The 15528-nt window shown below is 40.3% G+C and overlaps 1 protein-coding gene across 3 annotated transcripts in view; it reads left to right on the top strand.

Annotated features, from left to right (window-relative positions):
- The first annotated feature begins 3537 nt into the window (after positions 1–3537).
- cluha (clustered mitochondria (cluA/CLU1) homolog a) overlaps positions 3538–15528 on the top strand; it is a 30713-nt gene continuing 18722 nt past the window's right edge. Inside the window, exons 1-7 of one of the 3 annotated variants that reach the window (XM_034098048.2) lie at positions 3538–3897; positions 8483–8676; positions 9350–9521; positions 9782–9925; positions 12149–12276; positions 13181–13335; positions 14899–15024. In XM_034098048.2, the coding sequence (XP_033953939.1) occupies positions 3759–3897; positions 8483–8676; positions 9350–9521; positions 9782–9925; positions 12149–12276; positions 13181–13335; positions 14899–15024 (1058 nt within the window). In that variant the 5' untranslated portion in view covers positions 3538–3758. Of the gene's footprint in view, positions 3898–4882; positions 4970–8482; positions 8677–9349; positions 9522–9781; positions 9926–12148; positions 12277–13180; positions 13336–14898; positions 15025–15528 lie in introns of those variants that run through there. The other 2 variants (XM_034098049.2, XM_034098050.1) reach the window with 2 other exon arrangements.

The raw sequence follows: 15528 nt of genomic DNA, 5'->3' as shown, positions 1-15528 counted from the left end.
TTAAACGTATTAACGTCTTCCATCTTTCTGAACGCCTTTATAATAACCCTAATCCTCAAAGTATTAACAAATACAGCAGCAGCTTCTTCCTCTCCTGGCTGAGGTCCAATCATTTTATTTAGCATCCTAGAGAAACATGTCTGTGGACTTTGTGCGGCACCATGAAGCATCTTGTTTGACGTGTTATGTGGTCTCTAGCAATAATGCACCCAACATGGAGACGTTGCTCTGGGTCGTTGAATGGTGGTTTGGTCCTCGGGTGAACTGTTGACTGATTACCGCATATACTGTGTTAGCTTCCTATATTGATCTACTGTACACATAATTGGAATAAAATGAAGGATTGTGTATGCGGTCTGCTCGTTATTGTTGCTTTAAAGTTTGCCGGAGAAATTCTAACTCCTTTATGCAGGTGGTTCAATTAAATTATTTTCCTTTTCATTGAAATATGAAGTAAAGCGGGCAATATATTTGATTAATCATTGAAACAACTTTTCATACAAAAATCTGTTTTCAGCCTCTAAATCATGATGATTTAATGCTTTTCCTTGTTTTCTTTGTTATAAAACTTAACATCTCTTGGGTTTGGACTGACACAACATTTAAAGACATCACCTTAGTTACAGAAACTGGGAAGGGCATTTTTCCTTACTTTCTTACATTTAATAGACCAAACTATAGTTGATTAAATAATGAATAATTGTTAGCCATAACCTCATTCAAACAATCAATTATTTGAGCCCTAATGTGGAGCTGGATTTTTTTTATAGCAATTATTTTCTTGTGTTGACAACAACAAATTAAATGATATAACAAAATAATGTTGCATGATTTATACATGGTTCGGGGTGTAAAATAAATGGTACCAAAATATATTTAAATGAGCTCTTTCCATTCTCTCTACAGCAATTCAGTGTTCTAAAAAAGACTATTATTGCCTTTAAGATATGTACAATGTACTTCATTATCAGATGAGTAAAAAGCAAATGGTATAAATGTAAAAATCTTTCTGCAAAAGCTCTCAGGCCACACACATATTCTCAGTATTCTTTTGTATGAGAAGGAACTTTTATCTCCCAAAGGAGTCATAACACTTGTATATTCACCCTGCAACATGTCCGCAGCTTTAATACATTGATAGAAAGTATCTTTCAAGCCCAAATTGGGTCTTTGTTAGGTAGTGAGGAATAGATTGCTCTGAACTCGTTCATTATTTAATGATAGGAAAAAAGTAAAGGATCAATCAATGTTAATGTGAGCCTTCTGAGAGAGACTATTTGTTTTCGGAGGACAAAATAGATGTGTTTTATTTCATAACAGGGTGGAAGTGCTTCAGCATTTCCTGTTTGTAAAAACAGGAAATGAATACTTAAAAAACTATTTTAAGTATTCATTTGACTAAGTACTGAAGTTACCATAAGGGTACAAATAGAAATGATGTATCTTTGAAGGGTCGATTGAGCTCACTTTATGATGGTGAAGGGATTAAACCAGGGTTGCCAACTGTGGGTACCTGGCTGGAGTGAGATTTTGATATCATGGGTTTAATTACACATATGCGCACAAAATGACTGCTATCGTGTCAGCAGCGAGACCATAGCATATATATAGGATATACAATGTATACAAATACACAATATTGGACACAGACTATAAAGGGCACAACGTTTCATTCACTAATGAAAGTCAAACACATGTTTGTTTCCACTGTTTTATTGTGTGCCTGCGATAAGCAATTAATTGACTTATCGTACGATAAATAAAAATGAACTCGATAAATTGCCATTTACATGAGGATGTGACTAGCAGTTTGAAAGGATGTACTTCAATTATTATTATATATTATCATTATGTCAGTGGTCTAAATGGTCATACAACGGTGCCGACAATAATTTCCGGGAAAATGTATCCAACAAAATTAATTATTGCGAGAGGCCTATACATGAAACACACACACACACACACACACACACACACACACACACACACACACACACACACACACACACACACACACACACACACACACACACACACACACACACACACACACACACACACACACACACACACACACACACACACACACAAACAAATCTACTGCCAAATATATTAATTAACACACTCTCACTCTAATATACTCTTTGACTCTATTTTGGCCTAGAACAATAAGCAGCCGGCTTTTACTTTTTATAATTTCTACTGGATGTTAGATCTGCGCATGCGCAATACGGGTCGGCAGTTGCGGCTCCAGAGTATTTTTGTTGGGTAACCTATGGTAGGGCTAACCCAGCGCCATAAGACTATATGGCGCTGGGCTAACCCATACAGTGGTGGGGCTCAAGTCAGTATTTGCAATGTAATTACACACTCCCCTTGACAGTGAAACGCCACGCGTGGCGTGAGGGTTAGATTATTTCCCTGTCTCAATCCAAATTGAACTGTATGAAATAAAAAGGCACATTTGTCCAATCCTGCAATTTCTCCACAAGTGAAAGAGTTGACATGCTGCAAACCCAACCCCTGCAGTGGGGTCTGGGGGGATTCTCCCCCAGGAGATTTTTTGAAATACTAACATAAAATACACATTCTGGTACTCTCTTGAGAAGAAAAAAAAGAAATCTATTACTACACGACATATTTAAAAAAATGAATGCCATTTTAGTTTTGTGTTACTTTGTTCTGAAAGCTGAACCTGCTGCTCCTCACAGAGAGAAGAGGGAAGAGGCTGTGTGAATTACTTTACATTGTGGATAAGGGTGGATAGCCCCCATTGTTCTGTGTGTCAAAATGAAAGACAGCCCACACACCTATCAATCATCAAACCGTGGGGTCTTATTTCATTACGTGTTGATTTCTATCAACACGTAATGTTGTATCGATGTATATAGAGATGAACTACACCAAAAGTATTCTCCGTCGGGACTTCCTGCAACAACACCACGCTGTTATCTTGATTCTGATTGGCCAGGAGACATTATCAAAGATGTTCTATTGAGAAGACGATCACTACGTGACAAAAGTTTTCAAAACCGTTTCTAGTCTTCGGTATTCTTGTTTTTGGCGTGAGAATAGTTTGGGCAGCGTGAGAGCGTGATTGAGAGTGAAAGCGTGTGTCGCACGCCAGATGCGTGAGAGTTGGCAACCCTGAGTTAAACAGAGAACAACTTCCTGTGGGAATAACTCAATTCTATTTTATCTGACTTAATATGGACAATACTGCACAGTATACATATATACCTCCAAGCAGATTAATCAAGCTATAGCTGTATACTAATTTGATTAGTGCGCTGAAGTTCTTACAGTATGGAGGTTAACAGCTAGAAGTTGGTGACATCCAACTCTCAATGATCACTCAAGTAAATTAAATAGTATTGTTATACTTTGTCTTTCTACTCAGCCATTGTTGACTTTTTATGTTCAATTGCTAAAGATACAATCAACATTTCCCATAAAAATCAAATGAGTTTGTAAAAACGATTTGTCTCTTGTGGCTTTCCGTAGCGCCATGCTCGGTGAGTGGGGAAGTCGCAAAGGCAAATAGGTCAAGGGGAGGAGGAAACCACGTGTGATCATCAGCACCATGTACAGCATTGTCCTTCCTCAGTAGACTTGTTTTTGTAAGCTTGTACCCTTCGCATGTAGCCACCTAGCCTGCTGATAGCCGGAGAGAAGCAGATTTTTGTATTTTCACCTCAGACTCACGTATTTAAGCTAAGCTGCGGGGGGGGTTTCTGTTGCCACACTGACTGCCCACCATGGTGAGCAAGACAGATGACATCCCGGCGTCAGTGCCTAACTGTAATCCGGTTGATCTTGCGGATGAAGCCGGGGATGGAGCCCAGGAGGACGGCAAAGAAACCAGCAAGACACATCTGAAGGATCCCTGCGGCTGTGGTAAGCCTCTTTGACTCAAGTTACAGCACCTAGCATGCATTATAAATGCACTGATAACTCGCATCATATAACACACAGTATTAGGCCAACTTCATTTAGCCAGCATCCATGTGCTTTATCGGATTTTTTTGTGGTTTGTTAAATGTCGTGTTGAATGTCTCTGTATAGCATCCACTAAAGCTAATGACATTTAATTCCATGCTTTGTTATGTGACTTAAAAGTCCTCAGTCCCAATTCAAGGTGGTGGTCTGTGGGATGCACCCCCCTCCTCCCTTCATCTACTTGTTAGCCTCTCCAAGTTTAGAGGGTCCACCTTGCACCTAGCAGCATATGCCAAGTTGTCTGGTAGTCATCTGTGCTTATTGGCAAGCTAGCAACATCGGGATCCGACACTTTAATCATGCAAGGATCATAGCTATAAGCATGCAGTCCAAGTTCAGACTGACACTACAAGGAAACCAGGTTAACCCAGGTTATCCTGTATGTTAGCATTAGCCTTCTCATTGAGTATGTGGCTAATGTTAGCTGGCTCACTAGCAAGCAGTCGCTCTCGTGAGTCGGCGCATTGCTTCATGCCCATTAGAGCACATACCTTGAAAAAGAGTTATTTTCTTGTAACAAACAGTCTGCATATCATGTGATTTGTTCACGTATCACAGTGCTGCAGCTCGTGTTGTGCTAGCTCGTATTGACACATGTTCTGTTACAGCTTGAATGAACTGAAGGTCACCTTCAGTGGAGCGGCACACTCTGCACATTATCACAGGGGGGTTCATGTACACTGTCGCACTTTATCTTTGTGTCCGACAAGTTAAGTGTTATATGCATTACCTCTCTGCGTTTTTTGATTGTTAAAAGGCGATCTTTAAGAGATGTAAGTTGGAAGAAGTGTCCAGCGGTCGGTCGTGACACTCAAGCGGGCCCCTCTCTCTTCCCCGCCGGGGAAGATCAGATAGAGTGTCCCTTCTTGACCGGGAAGCGGAAGCTGGTTGTCGTAGAAAAAAAAAAAGTCATGATGGAGCACAGTGAAGGAAGGTTACGCTAATAATACTTGAACAGCCGTGTAAGCTGGTGAGTATACTGGAAGATAAAAGTAGTGGTTGCGGAGTAGCAGCACTCGGATAAAGAAGAAGATTAGACTGTCAGTATGTGAAGTTAATGTTATACAATTTGTGGAGCACTTAAAGGCAGTGCTGCTGCAGCGTCTGCGTGTGTCACATGTGGGACCTTGAGTCGTCTCTGCCCGTGTCAGTTCATTGGAAAACACAGGCATGAGTGCCCCACTGCTTTACCTGTGAAGGATGACTTTGTGCTGCTTTGAAGATAAACTGCTGAGCTGAATGCTTTTTAATTAATCTCGTTTTTTGGCTGGGTGATTATTGATGTAAGCTTTGCTGTCCAGTCCTTCCACATGGAGCAGTGTATGCTATTGCTTCATTGGAGAGCCTAAACAAATAGTGTATTGATTAAATAATTAACAATTTGGTTTAGTTTGGAAAGCAAAATGCCATGCAGCTTCTATTTTGAGATCTAGCTTTTTAGTTGTGCAGCATTTCTTTGTCTTATGTGATAATAAGTTGTTGCTTTTAACACAACAAGAAACCTGGGGCGTCATCTTGCACTTCACATTGACATGTATGGCCCAAGTGATTTAATAAAGAGACCTGAGGAGTTGATAATGAAAATGATTTCTGCTTCTTGTGGCCTCCTATTAAACTCATGTTTGAGAGACAGTGGCTGGATTCATGGCCTGAACATGGTTGATACACTGGACTGTCATTGCACATTTGAAACCGTTGCAACACACCTCATGGCTAAATATCTTCCTCACCAGTCCACACTAGTAGCTACTGTACCTTTTTTAAATAATTGTTTGTAGCAGCCCTTATAGCAACAGTACAGTACCTAACATTTGTATCTTATTTGAATGAGGGAATATCTTCAAGCAACCCCATGTCACCAGGTGCATGCAGGGATGTGCTGAGTATCACTCATTGCTTGAAACTGAAGAATTGAGTGACTCATTTAGAGAGTGAATCTCAAACAGATATTTTTATTCAGTCTTTGCAGCTTTGAATTCCTTTGCAGAAACATGACTCAGGGTCTGTCCGTCCACCAGGAGGTTGGCAGCTTGTGATGCCGCTAACATGATTACAGACAGACCTTGTGAGTTGTGTTGCTGCTGTTTTCAGGGTTTTCCGGCTGGTTAATGTTGCCATGGAAGCAGCCAGGGTCCCCATGTCAAAGGTAGCAGAGTGGATAAATAGCTCGCTAGATTTATCATTTTGTTTTTCTCCATAGAAGAGCGTACCAAAGAAAAGCTCTAAGTGTTACATGCTCTGAAAGGAGATCATGTGAGTAATTGCTTTGAGGTGGCAGTTTGATTTCTGGGAAAGAACAAATGGGTCAGTTACAGTGTAAACCTTGCTGTAGTGTTTTATTTTGGCTACGTTTTTCATGTTATCTGTCTTTGTCTTGTTTCATTGCTTCTTTATATTTCCCTTCACCTTGTAACCTGGAGTCTAATCATAATTGTGTGATTGTATAATGGATGACAAACATCTTATTATCATGTCACTCAACATACCTGCCAGTATTATTTTTAGGCATATGCAGATGCACTGTTGATGTATATTTAATAATAAAACTTTAATCAAAATGATTAAAACAAACACGTCATTAGATATCAGTTATATCAAAACTGATACCCAGAAATGTCATATTAAACTGCTGTCTCACTGTAACCATATATAATTTCAACAGGAAATGCATTGTGGAAAAATCTTGCATTTCTACTTCCTTCCATTTGAAATAAAGGAGACATGAGATTAGTCCTGTTTACTGTAAAACATCCCCAAGCCATTCCCTCCCTTCCTTCCTACTGAACGTTTCTTTCATTAATGTGGAGCAAAAAGGTTTTAGTTTTGCAACAAATGGACTGCTGGATTGCTTCATCAATCACAGTCGGAAATCTGGCACTTTGTACTCTTCCCTTTCTGATGTAGTGAATGTTAGTAACTTGCAGAGAAGCACTAAAAACCCCACTGTACACGACCTGCTCAGCACCGAATGCCTTGCATGGTGCTTGCAGGTTTAACGAGAAGAATTACTGAGGGAATCCGCTAACATTGTTTCAACCTCTCAGATGTAAACAGTTCAGATCTGATAAGAACTTAAACGTTGGTGTGCTGTTAGTGAAAACAACGACAGCTGCGATGAAACTCTTAGCAGCAAGCCCACATTCTCGCGTTGTTTGTAACACAATGAACTTGCGTATCGGCTCTGAAGCCGTTGTGTTTGTTATTCAGAGCGTGGCCGGTCTTCCCTCTCTCCTGTGCTGCCTCCCCCGCTCCTCCACCATTTCAGTGCCTTTTATTCCCACCCAGGGTCGTGGTCCAGTTATGAGGCTCCACCCCTCCCTCTGGCCCTTTTCTCCAGCGACCCTGACGCTGTTTACCCTTGACGCTGAGCAAGGACACTCGGGCTGCCAGCAGCTGTGTCCCAGTGAGACATCCGCATGCTCGCCTTGTAACACAGAGCCTCTCACCCTCAACTGTACTTACTCTGAAAAAGTTGAATTTACAGTGAGATCATCAAATAGCTTAGTTTTACAAATCACGTTGGGTTTTTAAAGATAATGAGTAACTCTCATTTAGAAAGTGTAATGCCACAGTGGTGTAACGACAGCAGCTAATGGTTTGTTGCTGACAAAATGTGCAAGTCATGCAACGACCAGTAATTCCCTCTTTTGAATGCTGAAACCTTTGGTATTCAATCCCTCAAGGCTCCCTGGCTAAACTCCCCTCAGTGTCGCAACACTGTTGGTTTCAGCAGGTTGGTGTTTCCTTTGAGACCTGCTCAAAAATAGCGCCTGGTTACTTATTGACAAAGGTTTTTGATACAATCATTAGTGATTTTGGTGTTTCTATTGAGAACTCTTTGGAGTAGTTACTCTTGAACAGATGATGATTGATCGAAGTCGAGTCATAGAGTTTAGATCATATCTTGCTCATTCTGCAGTTTGTGTTAAATCCATTTGTAGGAACACTAGCAAGCCGTGCCTGAGCTCTGTCGTTCACCCATTCATAAATATTTTATAAGGTTTACGGTCGTGTTATCCATACTCTGGACTCTGCCTGGCAGCATCGCCAGGTTGCTTGCTCGGTGGTGTTACTTGTTAATCAGATTACAAGCTAATGACTTCTGAAGATTTGTAGAAAACTGAGTTGTTTTTCCAAAACCCTTCTTATTGTGATTGACGGGTGTTGTTACTGTTGATGCACAAAAAATCGAACATAAATATTAAGCCAAATTACAGTTGACAGTGCAGCATCTACACCATTTGATACTACACTGCATGACAAGACAGTGTGCTGACTAGAGAGCCGAACATGTTGTCGCTGGTGTGAATACTTTTTCAAAGTTAAAGAGGAAGGCAACATGATTGACTAATGCTTTTTGATATTCTATGCTAGAAAGAAATTAATAAACATGTGCTTTAAATTGCATCGTTGGTCAGAGTTGTCAAATTTAACTCGAACAACTAAAGTTTAAATACAATCCTTTGTGTCTTATCCATTGCAGGGCACACTGCAGATACAGCCATAATGAATGGTGATGGGGCTCATGATCATGCAGAGGAGGCAGAATCAAAGCAGGATGCAAACAGCGAGGCGGACGGAGGAGATGATTCCAACGAACAGGAAGTGATAGTGATCCAGGACACAGGCTTCACTGTTAAGATCCAGGCGCCTGGAACAGAGCCATTTGACCTGCAGGTAAGGATTACCTCCTTTCAAGCAGCCAGTCAAAACGCCAGCTGTTCAGTGATATTGTCGCTCTAAACTCTTTTTTTTAATTTTTTTTAATCAAATGTTGGATCATATTCTCTATAGAATATTTTGTGACCTAATTGAGATATTTCAGCATTTTACCTGCCGACTGTTACGAAAGAGAAGGAAATTACTAGCGCCATGTTTCTACTTCCCCATTGTATTAGAAAACCCACGATTCTAATCCAGACATTTTGGAGGTTGGAATTTCCATGTTAAAATTTCCAACACCCGACCTCCAGACATCAATTAACCTGTAGAACAGCTTTTACTACTTTAATAAAGAAAAATATATATTGTCTTTCCTGTTAGTTTGCCATTTTAAAAGTATGCTTCTATTGTGTGACATCCAAAGTAATTTTTTAGGAAGTTGAGTTTGAGAAAGAATGAAATAAACGTTGACTTTGTCTTGAGTGCAGCATAAGGTTTGAGCTCAGGACTGTTTTCATTCTGAACACCAGGTTGCATTGCAGTGTGATCAATACAAATGTGCAAGCAATGTTTCCCCTCAAACTAGAAACCTAGAAAATTCCTCTGATCCAAAGCAGGTTGTATATCTCAAGCTGCATGTATTCCTGAAGCTATACTGATCTTCCTCTCCCTCCCCTACCGCCATCAGGTGTCTCCTCAGGAAATGGTACAGGAGATCCATCAGGTGTTGATGGACCGGGAGGACACCTGCCATCGCACCTGCTTCTCCCTTCAGCTCGACGGAAACGTGCTGGACAACTTCGCTGAGCTCAAGTCCATCGAGGGTCTGCAGGAGGGCTCGCTGCTCAAAGTGGTGGAAGGTCAGAGACCTTTATTTATACTTGGGTTTGTGATGTTATTGTGGCGCCAAGAAGCAAAATAAAAGATTGCTTCATAGCTTGAAAAGGTTGAGCTTTAATCAGTTATTGTCCAAGTAAGTTATATTAATATGCAGCTGCTGGCAAAAGGCTAAACAAATTGAATTATAATTAAAGTGTCCATTAGCTTGATCGGTTTCTTGTCAAACCCCTCGCTGTGTCACTGCCTGACTCTTAGTTTCTTGTGTCTCTATGTCCTCCAGAACCCTACACAGTGCGCGAGGCCCGCATCCATGTGCGCCACATCAGAGACCTGCTGAAGAGTCTGGACCCGTCAGACTCCTACAACGGAGTGGACTGCAACTCCCTCTCCTTCCTCAGCGTCTTCACCGATGGAGACCTCGGAGGTATGACACCATGTGGGACATTAAGGGGGGATGAACGGCCATGTTTATCATCCTGGAGCGGGATTTCTTAACCAGTTAAGCCCCATGCCCCCGGTACCGGTATCTTGCAAGAAACAGCGTCTGAGGGCTTCTTAACATTTAAGAAACTATGAATGTATCATACCCACTTAACGGGAAGAAACTCAGCTATCAGACAATATTAACCATTTTTACCGAAACAAAACACAACTCTAACGCCGAGCCCCTGAATTAGCCCCGAGCGAGAAAATGCTAAAGCACTTGGCACAGAACTCACGGTATAAATACTTTATTACTTATCGGATCTGCACAAACAAGATATCAGATTAAAGCTGAGATTCCACAGATTCTAGCGGTATAATCACTGTGCGACCAAAACTCAGGCAAACCCAGACAATACACAGCGTAGCTTTACTGAGCAAAAACGGCAAATATGTCTTACCTTTGCTGTTATCTGATCAAACGTTGTGTTCAATGGCATTAAAACGATAAAAATGCTGCTGAAGGTTAATCCAATGTGTCTGTGTCACTTTGAATTGATTACATACAAATCTGTTCAATATTTAATATTAATATTCCATATGTCATATATGTATGTATATATTTATTTGTATATATAATATCTTGTCAAATTCAACATGTATATTTTCTATTTTCTTGTTTATTTCTAGTTTTGTTTTATTGTAAAATGCCTTGTCTTTTATGCTGCTGCAACACGCAACAATTGCCAAATTGGGATCAATAAAGTACCATTTTATCTTATTTTACTGATAATCCATCATTCCATTTGTCAAAAACTGAGATTTGTTGTTTTCATATAGTGTGTGAGGAATACAACCCAGCTTCCGGTTTTGGGCGTACTGGCATGCATTAACCAATGGGTAATGTTTAGATGGAGTTTAGGGACTTCCCCTCAATTCTATTGGCTCTCACGGTTCCAAAGAGGTGTCAATCATCAAAATAGACCGATGGGTTCCAGAGATATGGCAAATCTACCCAAATGACCCCAGAAGTGTTTTTCTTGTGCTAAATCTCTCTAAAAAGGTTGAATGTCACTTGTTTAGCATCAATCTTGATACAGGGTACTTATTATGTTATAGTTTGGATTCCTAAAGCTTTTAGTCTACTATCCCGTCATTCAAGGGTGGTTTTCACCAGGGTTCGAGTTATAAACTGAGCTCTATGGGGGTCTTTAAAACTAGTGCACGCGTGCGCACGCACACAGTCACAGGCATAGATTGCGCAATAATGTATTGCGCACCTTTTAAGGTGTAGACCCCCACAGATGTTTGATTTCACTGGGTCCGTGGGAGCTCAGGCCCCTCTTTATGGGAGCTCAGCTCCCATTGGCTCCCATGTAACTTGAACCCTGGTTTTCACAATAAGTAATGTTTTTCTTTTGGATGGACACTATAATTTAATTTTTTTTACTATGTTCAATCTGAATTTACTTTAAAATAAAAAACATCGATATTGATTCTGACTGTTCTACATCCAACTCACAGGTTTGTCATTGTTTTTCGAAAAAAGATTATTAATTTACCCCTTTTTAGAATTGAAGATATAGTCATTTGTTCTGGGAATGTCATTTTCGAGCCTGAGACCTGAAAAATAGGCTTGGGGCTTAACTGGTTAAGGGGAAGTTCGGATTGTTTACAGTGTGGTTCTATGAGGTAATAATCATACAGTGCATGGCAGTCAGCTTGCCCCTGGTCTGGAGAAACATACTAAAGTACCAGCACAGAATTAAGGCTGTTTTTGACTGTCAGTAGCACAACGTGTTCTAGACACCTGAAAGAAAGGCCCATCCTAAAAAAATATAAAAAATGTTCACAATATTTTCATTGTGTTACAACAGATTACTAAGCCCTCATCTATGCTCACTGTAATGGTTAAAAGGCTCTCTTTAATGCTTTACAGAGAGCCTATCATCACTTCAGTCCCTAATAAGAAAGGGCTGTCTAATAGCGGTGAACATTTTCTATAATGGCTTACACTGAAACCAATATTGATTATTTTGGGTGGGCCTTTGTTTTATGTGGCTAAAATAAGCCACTCTCTTTCGACCGTCATTTCCTGTAGGTAATACCATACAACCCCACTTAAAACAATCCTAATCATCTCTTTTAATGTACAGTGTCATGACTGTTGCAACATGTAGGCGGACTGAAGATGTTAACATGGCATGATTTTATTTGTCTACAGATTGTGATAAGCGAAAGAAAAAGGGCAACGAGCTGGAGCAGATTGACTGCACCCCCCCAGAGCACATCCTGCCTGGCAGCAAAGATCGCCCCCTGCTGCCTCTCCAGCCCCAGAACAAAGACTTGAAGGTGAGAAGCAGTGAGCTCTGCCCTACATTTGGTTCTACTATAACAAGTTTTGACTTATTTGAAGCCGATGCAGGAGCACTTACAATGGATTGGCTTAACTAATGTACTTTCATGCATTGTAAAACACTTCCTGTGCCAGATGCCTTCATACAGGCAGGAACTCATACACCTACATTCTGACAACCTCATGTCAATTTGTTCATCTTCACACAGTTCTGTCCTGCCACACACTCATTGACTACAGTGTAGTAAATGCCTTTCATCCTTAAACTTAACACATCAGTTTATAAGGATTAAATAACTGCAAGATTACATTGAATTAAGACTACATTTAATAAACGTTCACACCAATGTGCATTAGGGTGGTCCTTAGTGCCATGTACATTTTCAAATTCATTTATTTTAAGCTCCAACCACCGGAATTTGTTATGATAGTCAAGAAAACTCTCCTGGTGAATTGTATTCAAATTCCAACAGCATTTACCCCTCCCTCATCAACCTTGAAGTTTAGCCTCAGTAGGGTGGTCCTTAAAATTGAAAGTCAGAAAGTCTAAGCTCCAACCCCCAGAATTCATTCTATTAGTCAAGAAAACTCTCCTGGTGAATTTTTGTACTCAATCTGACCCCTTTTACCCCTCCTTCATCGACCTGGGCTGCCACACTAGCAGCCCTGGAGCTGCATCTGAGGCTAAACTTCAATTTTAAGGAGCACCCTAATGTGTGTGTGGCTATGATGTTACAGTCTTTGCCACTGTAGGCAAGATGTCAAACCTTCATGTTGCACGTGTGTAGATTTGACAGCGACCAAAATACAATTTATAGGAAAATGTTTACGTAGTGTTGAGTAAGTGTTTTAGGTAGAGTTAGAGACTCATTTTCAATGTATTTTCTTTTGCTTCCACAGCCGATGCAGTGCCTGAAGGTCCTGACCATGAGCGGCTGGAACCCTCCCCCTGGAAACAGGAAGATGCACGGTGACCTGATGTACCTGTACATGGTGACGGTGGAGGAGCGTCACATCAGCATCACTGCCTCGACACGCGGCTTCTACCTCAACCAGTCAGTCAACATGCATATCTTATGTTTTTCCTGCACTGGAGTCTCAAGCTTTTAAGCTGTATAATCTCTGTACACATAGCTAATACTCGGAGCGTTTGGCATTCATTTGGCATTAACAGTTTCAGGATGCACATTTTGGACGCCAGCAAGAATTTCAAACCTGCATTATGGTTTTTGGGCATAGCCATTTCAAGTTCCTCTCATGCAGGGCTGAGCAATATTTTATTCTGCTGATTTATATGATTCTCGTTCAATGGAATCGCATTGTGATGAGAAAATTAACAAAGACATCGTGTTACACAATGACTTTGTCTAAATAATAATAACAAGTACATACTAACTCAAATGTGTCCAAATTGAATGTGAAATATTTTAGATTTCAAGATCTCAATATGGTAGTGTATATATTAATGCTGTCAAAATTATCGCGTTAACGGCGGTAATTAATTTTTTGAATTAATTGCGTTAAAATATTTAACGCATTTAACGCATGTGCAGAATGGCCCGCCCCATACATCCCACCAGTGGCAGCGCCAGGGTATGGCTGGGTAGGCTACACCCATACCAAGAAATGGCTTAGCCCCACCATGAAAAATGATGTTAAAGTAAGCAAAATAAAGTCCGCCAACTTGCGCCAAGAATTGCACAGACAGCAGTTAGTAAGATTGATTTCAGTAGCCACTTGTCTGGAAATACCGAAGACCAGAAACGGGTTTGAAAACTTTTGTCACGTAGTGATCATCTCTGTACAACGGAATTGTGCCAAAACTAGCCAACCGGCTGCGGAGGGAGACTCCCCCCCCCTTCACTGGAGAACTGCGCTAACACAGCTGATCGCAACGTTCAGAAGTACTTCACTAGCCGCCCCCCCCCCCACGTAATGAATTAAGACCCCACGGTTTTATGATAGATAGGTGTGTGGGCTGTCTTTCATTTTGACACACAGAAATGTTTTATAATAAACATAGAAACTGTATGTTAAATGGATATATCTGCCTTCTTTCATTTATCTTTCCATTCCCACAACAATATACGTAAAGAAATGGCATATTTTGGACATAGTTCGAATGGTGATTAATCATGATTAATACATTTTTAAGCTGTGATTAATCTGATTAAAATTTGTAATCGTTTGACAGCCCTAATATATATAGTAATCTTCATTAAATATTTCTCTAGCTTCATTTGAACATTTTATATTTCATATTGTTTATTCAGCAGTGAAGTTCCCTATTTAAATGAGCAAATACTCCTTACATGTTTTAATTCCTTTATAACATATCCAGAAAACATGCTATATTGTGATATTTATCATTCTCATAGTAAAAATAACCTATATAGGATGTGTGTTTTGCCATAATGCCCAGCCTCCCTCCAAGATTTTGTGGTTTCTAGTTTGGCATATTTTTGTCTAAATTCATACTGGAAAACTACTTCTAGTTCATGCTTGCTTGATTGTTAAATGGTTCTCTTCTGTTAGTCGACTTACTTGTTGCAAACAAAACATAATAACCAACCATGACAATTTGAATAATAATGGTAATGTGTCTGTGTGTCTTCCAGATCTACTACATATACCTTTAACCCTAAGCCAGCCAATCACAGCTTCCTGAGCCATTCTCTGGTGGAGCTGCTGAGCCAGATCAGCCCTGCCTTCAAGAAGAACTTCACTGCCCTGCAAAAGAAAAGGTCAACACATTTCCTGCCAGTGGATAACTTCACTTTATGCTAAATGACTTCATTGTGCTTGAACAATTTAGAGAACCATGTAATTTCTCACCCCCTTTTGATGAAAACATGTCTAATAGACGACAAATTGCTGCAGAGGCCTGGTTTTATGTCTGACATACACACTTTTGCTGCATGTCTAACCCTCTCTCGCTCCTTTCATTTTCCTGTCTCTTTAAGGCTTGTTGTTTTTCTTTTAAAGTGCTTCTATTCTAATCTTCATTTGACTTTTTTTAACAATGCAATAACAAAACAGTTTACAGTCAAGTCCTGGCATGAAGGTCACAGTCCTAAAGAACAATAAGAAAACTCAAATATAGCATTTATTACAAGAAAGATGGTCAGGAGGCTGTCGTTTTGTCATTCATTTGGCTACAATTGTGATGATGCAGGAACTGCCTACAACAAGATCAAAAGACCCCACACAGGAGGCCTTTTTAAATGATTGTGCTGCGTGTTTGCTGC

Source organism: Pseudochaenichthys georgianus, chromosome 13 (assembly GCF_902827115.2).
Source record: "Pseudochaenichthys georgianus chromosome 13, fPseGeo1.2, whole genome shotgun sequence".
Lineage (NCBI taxonomy): Eukaryota > Metazoa > Chordata > Actinopteri > Perciformes > Channichthyidae > Pseudochaenichthys > Pseudochaenichthys georgianus.
The sequence above is the reverse complement of the archived record's forward strand: the minus strand, read 5'-3'. Positions and strand labels throughout refer to the sequence as shown.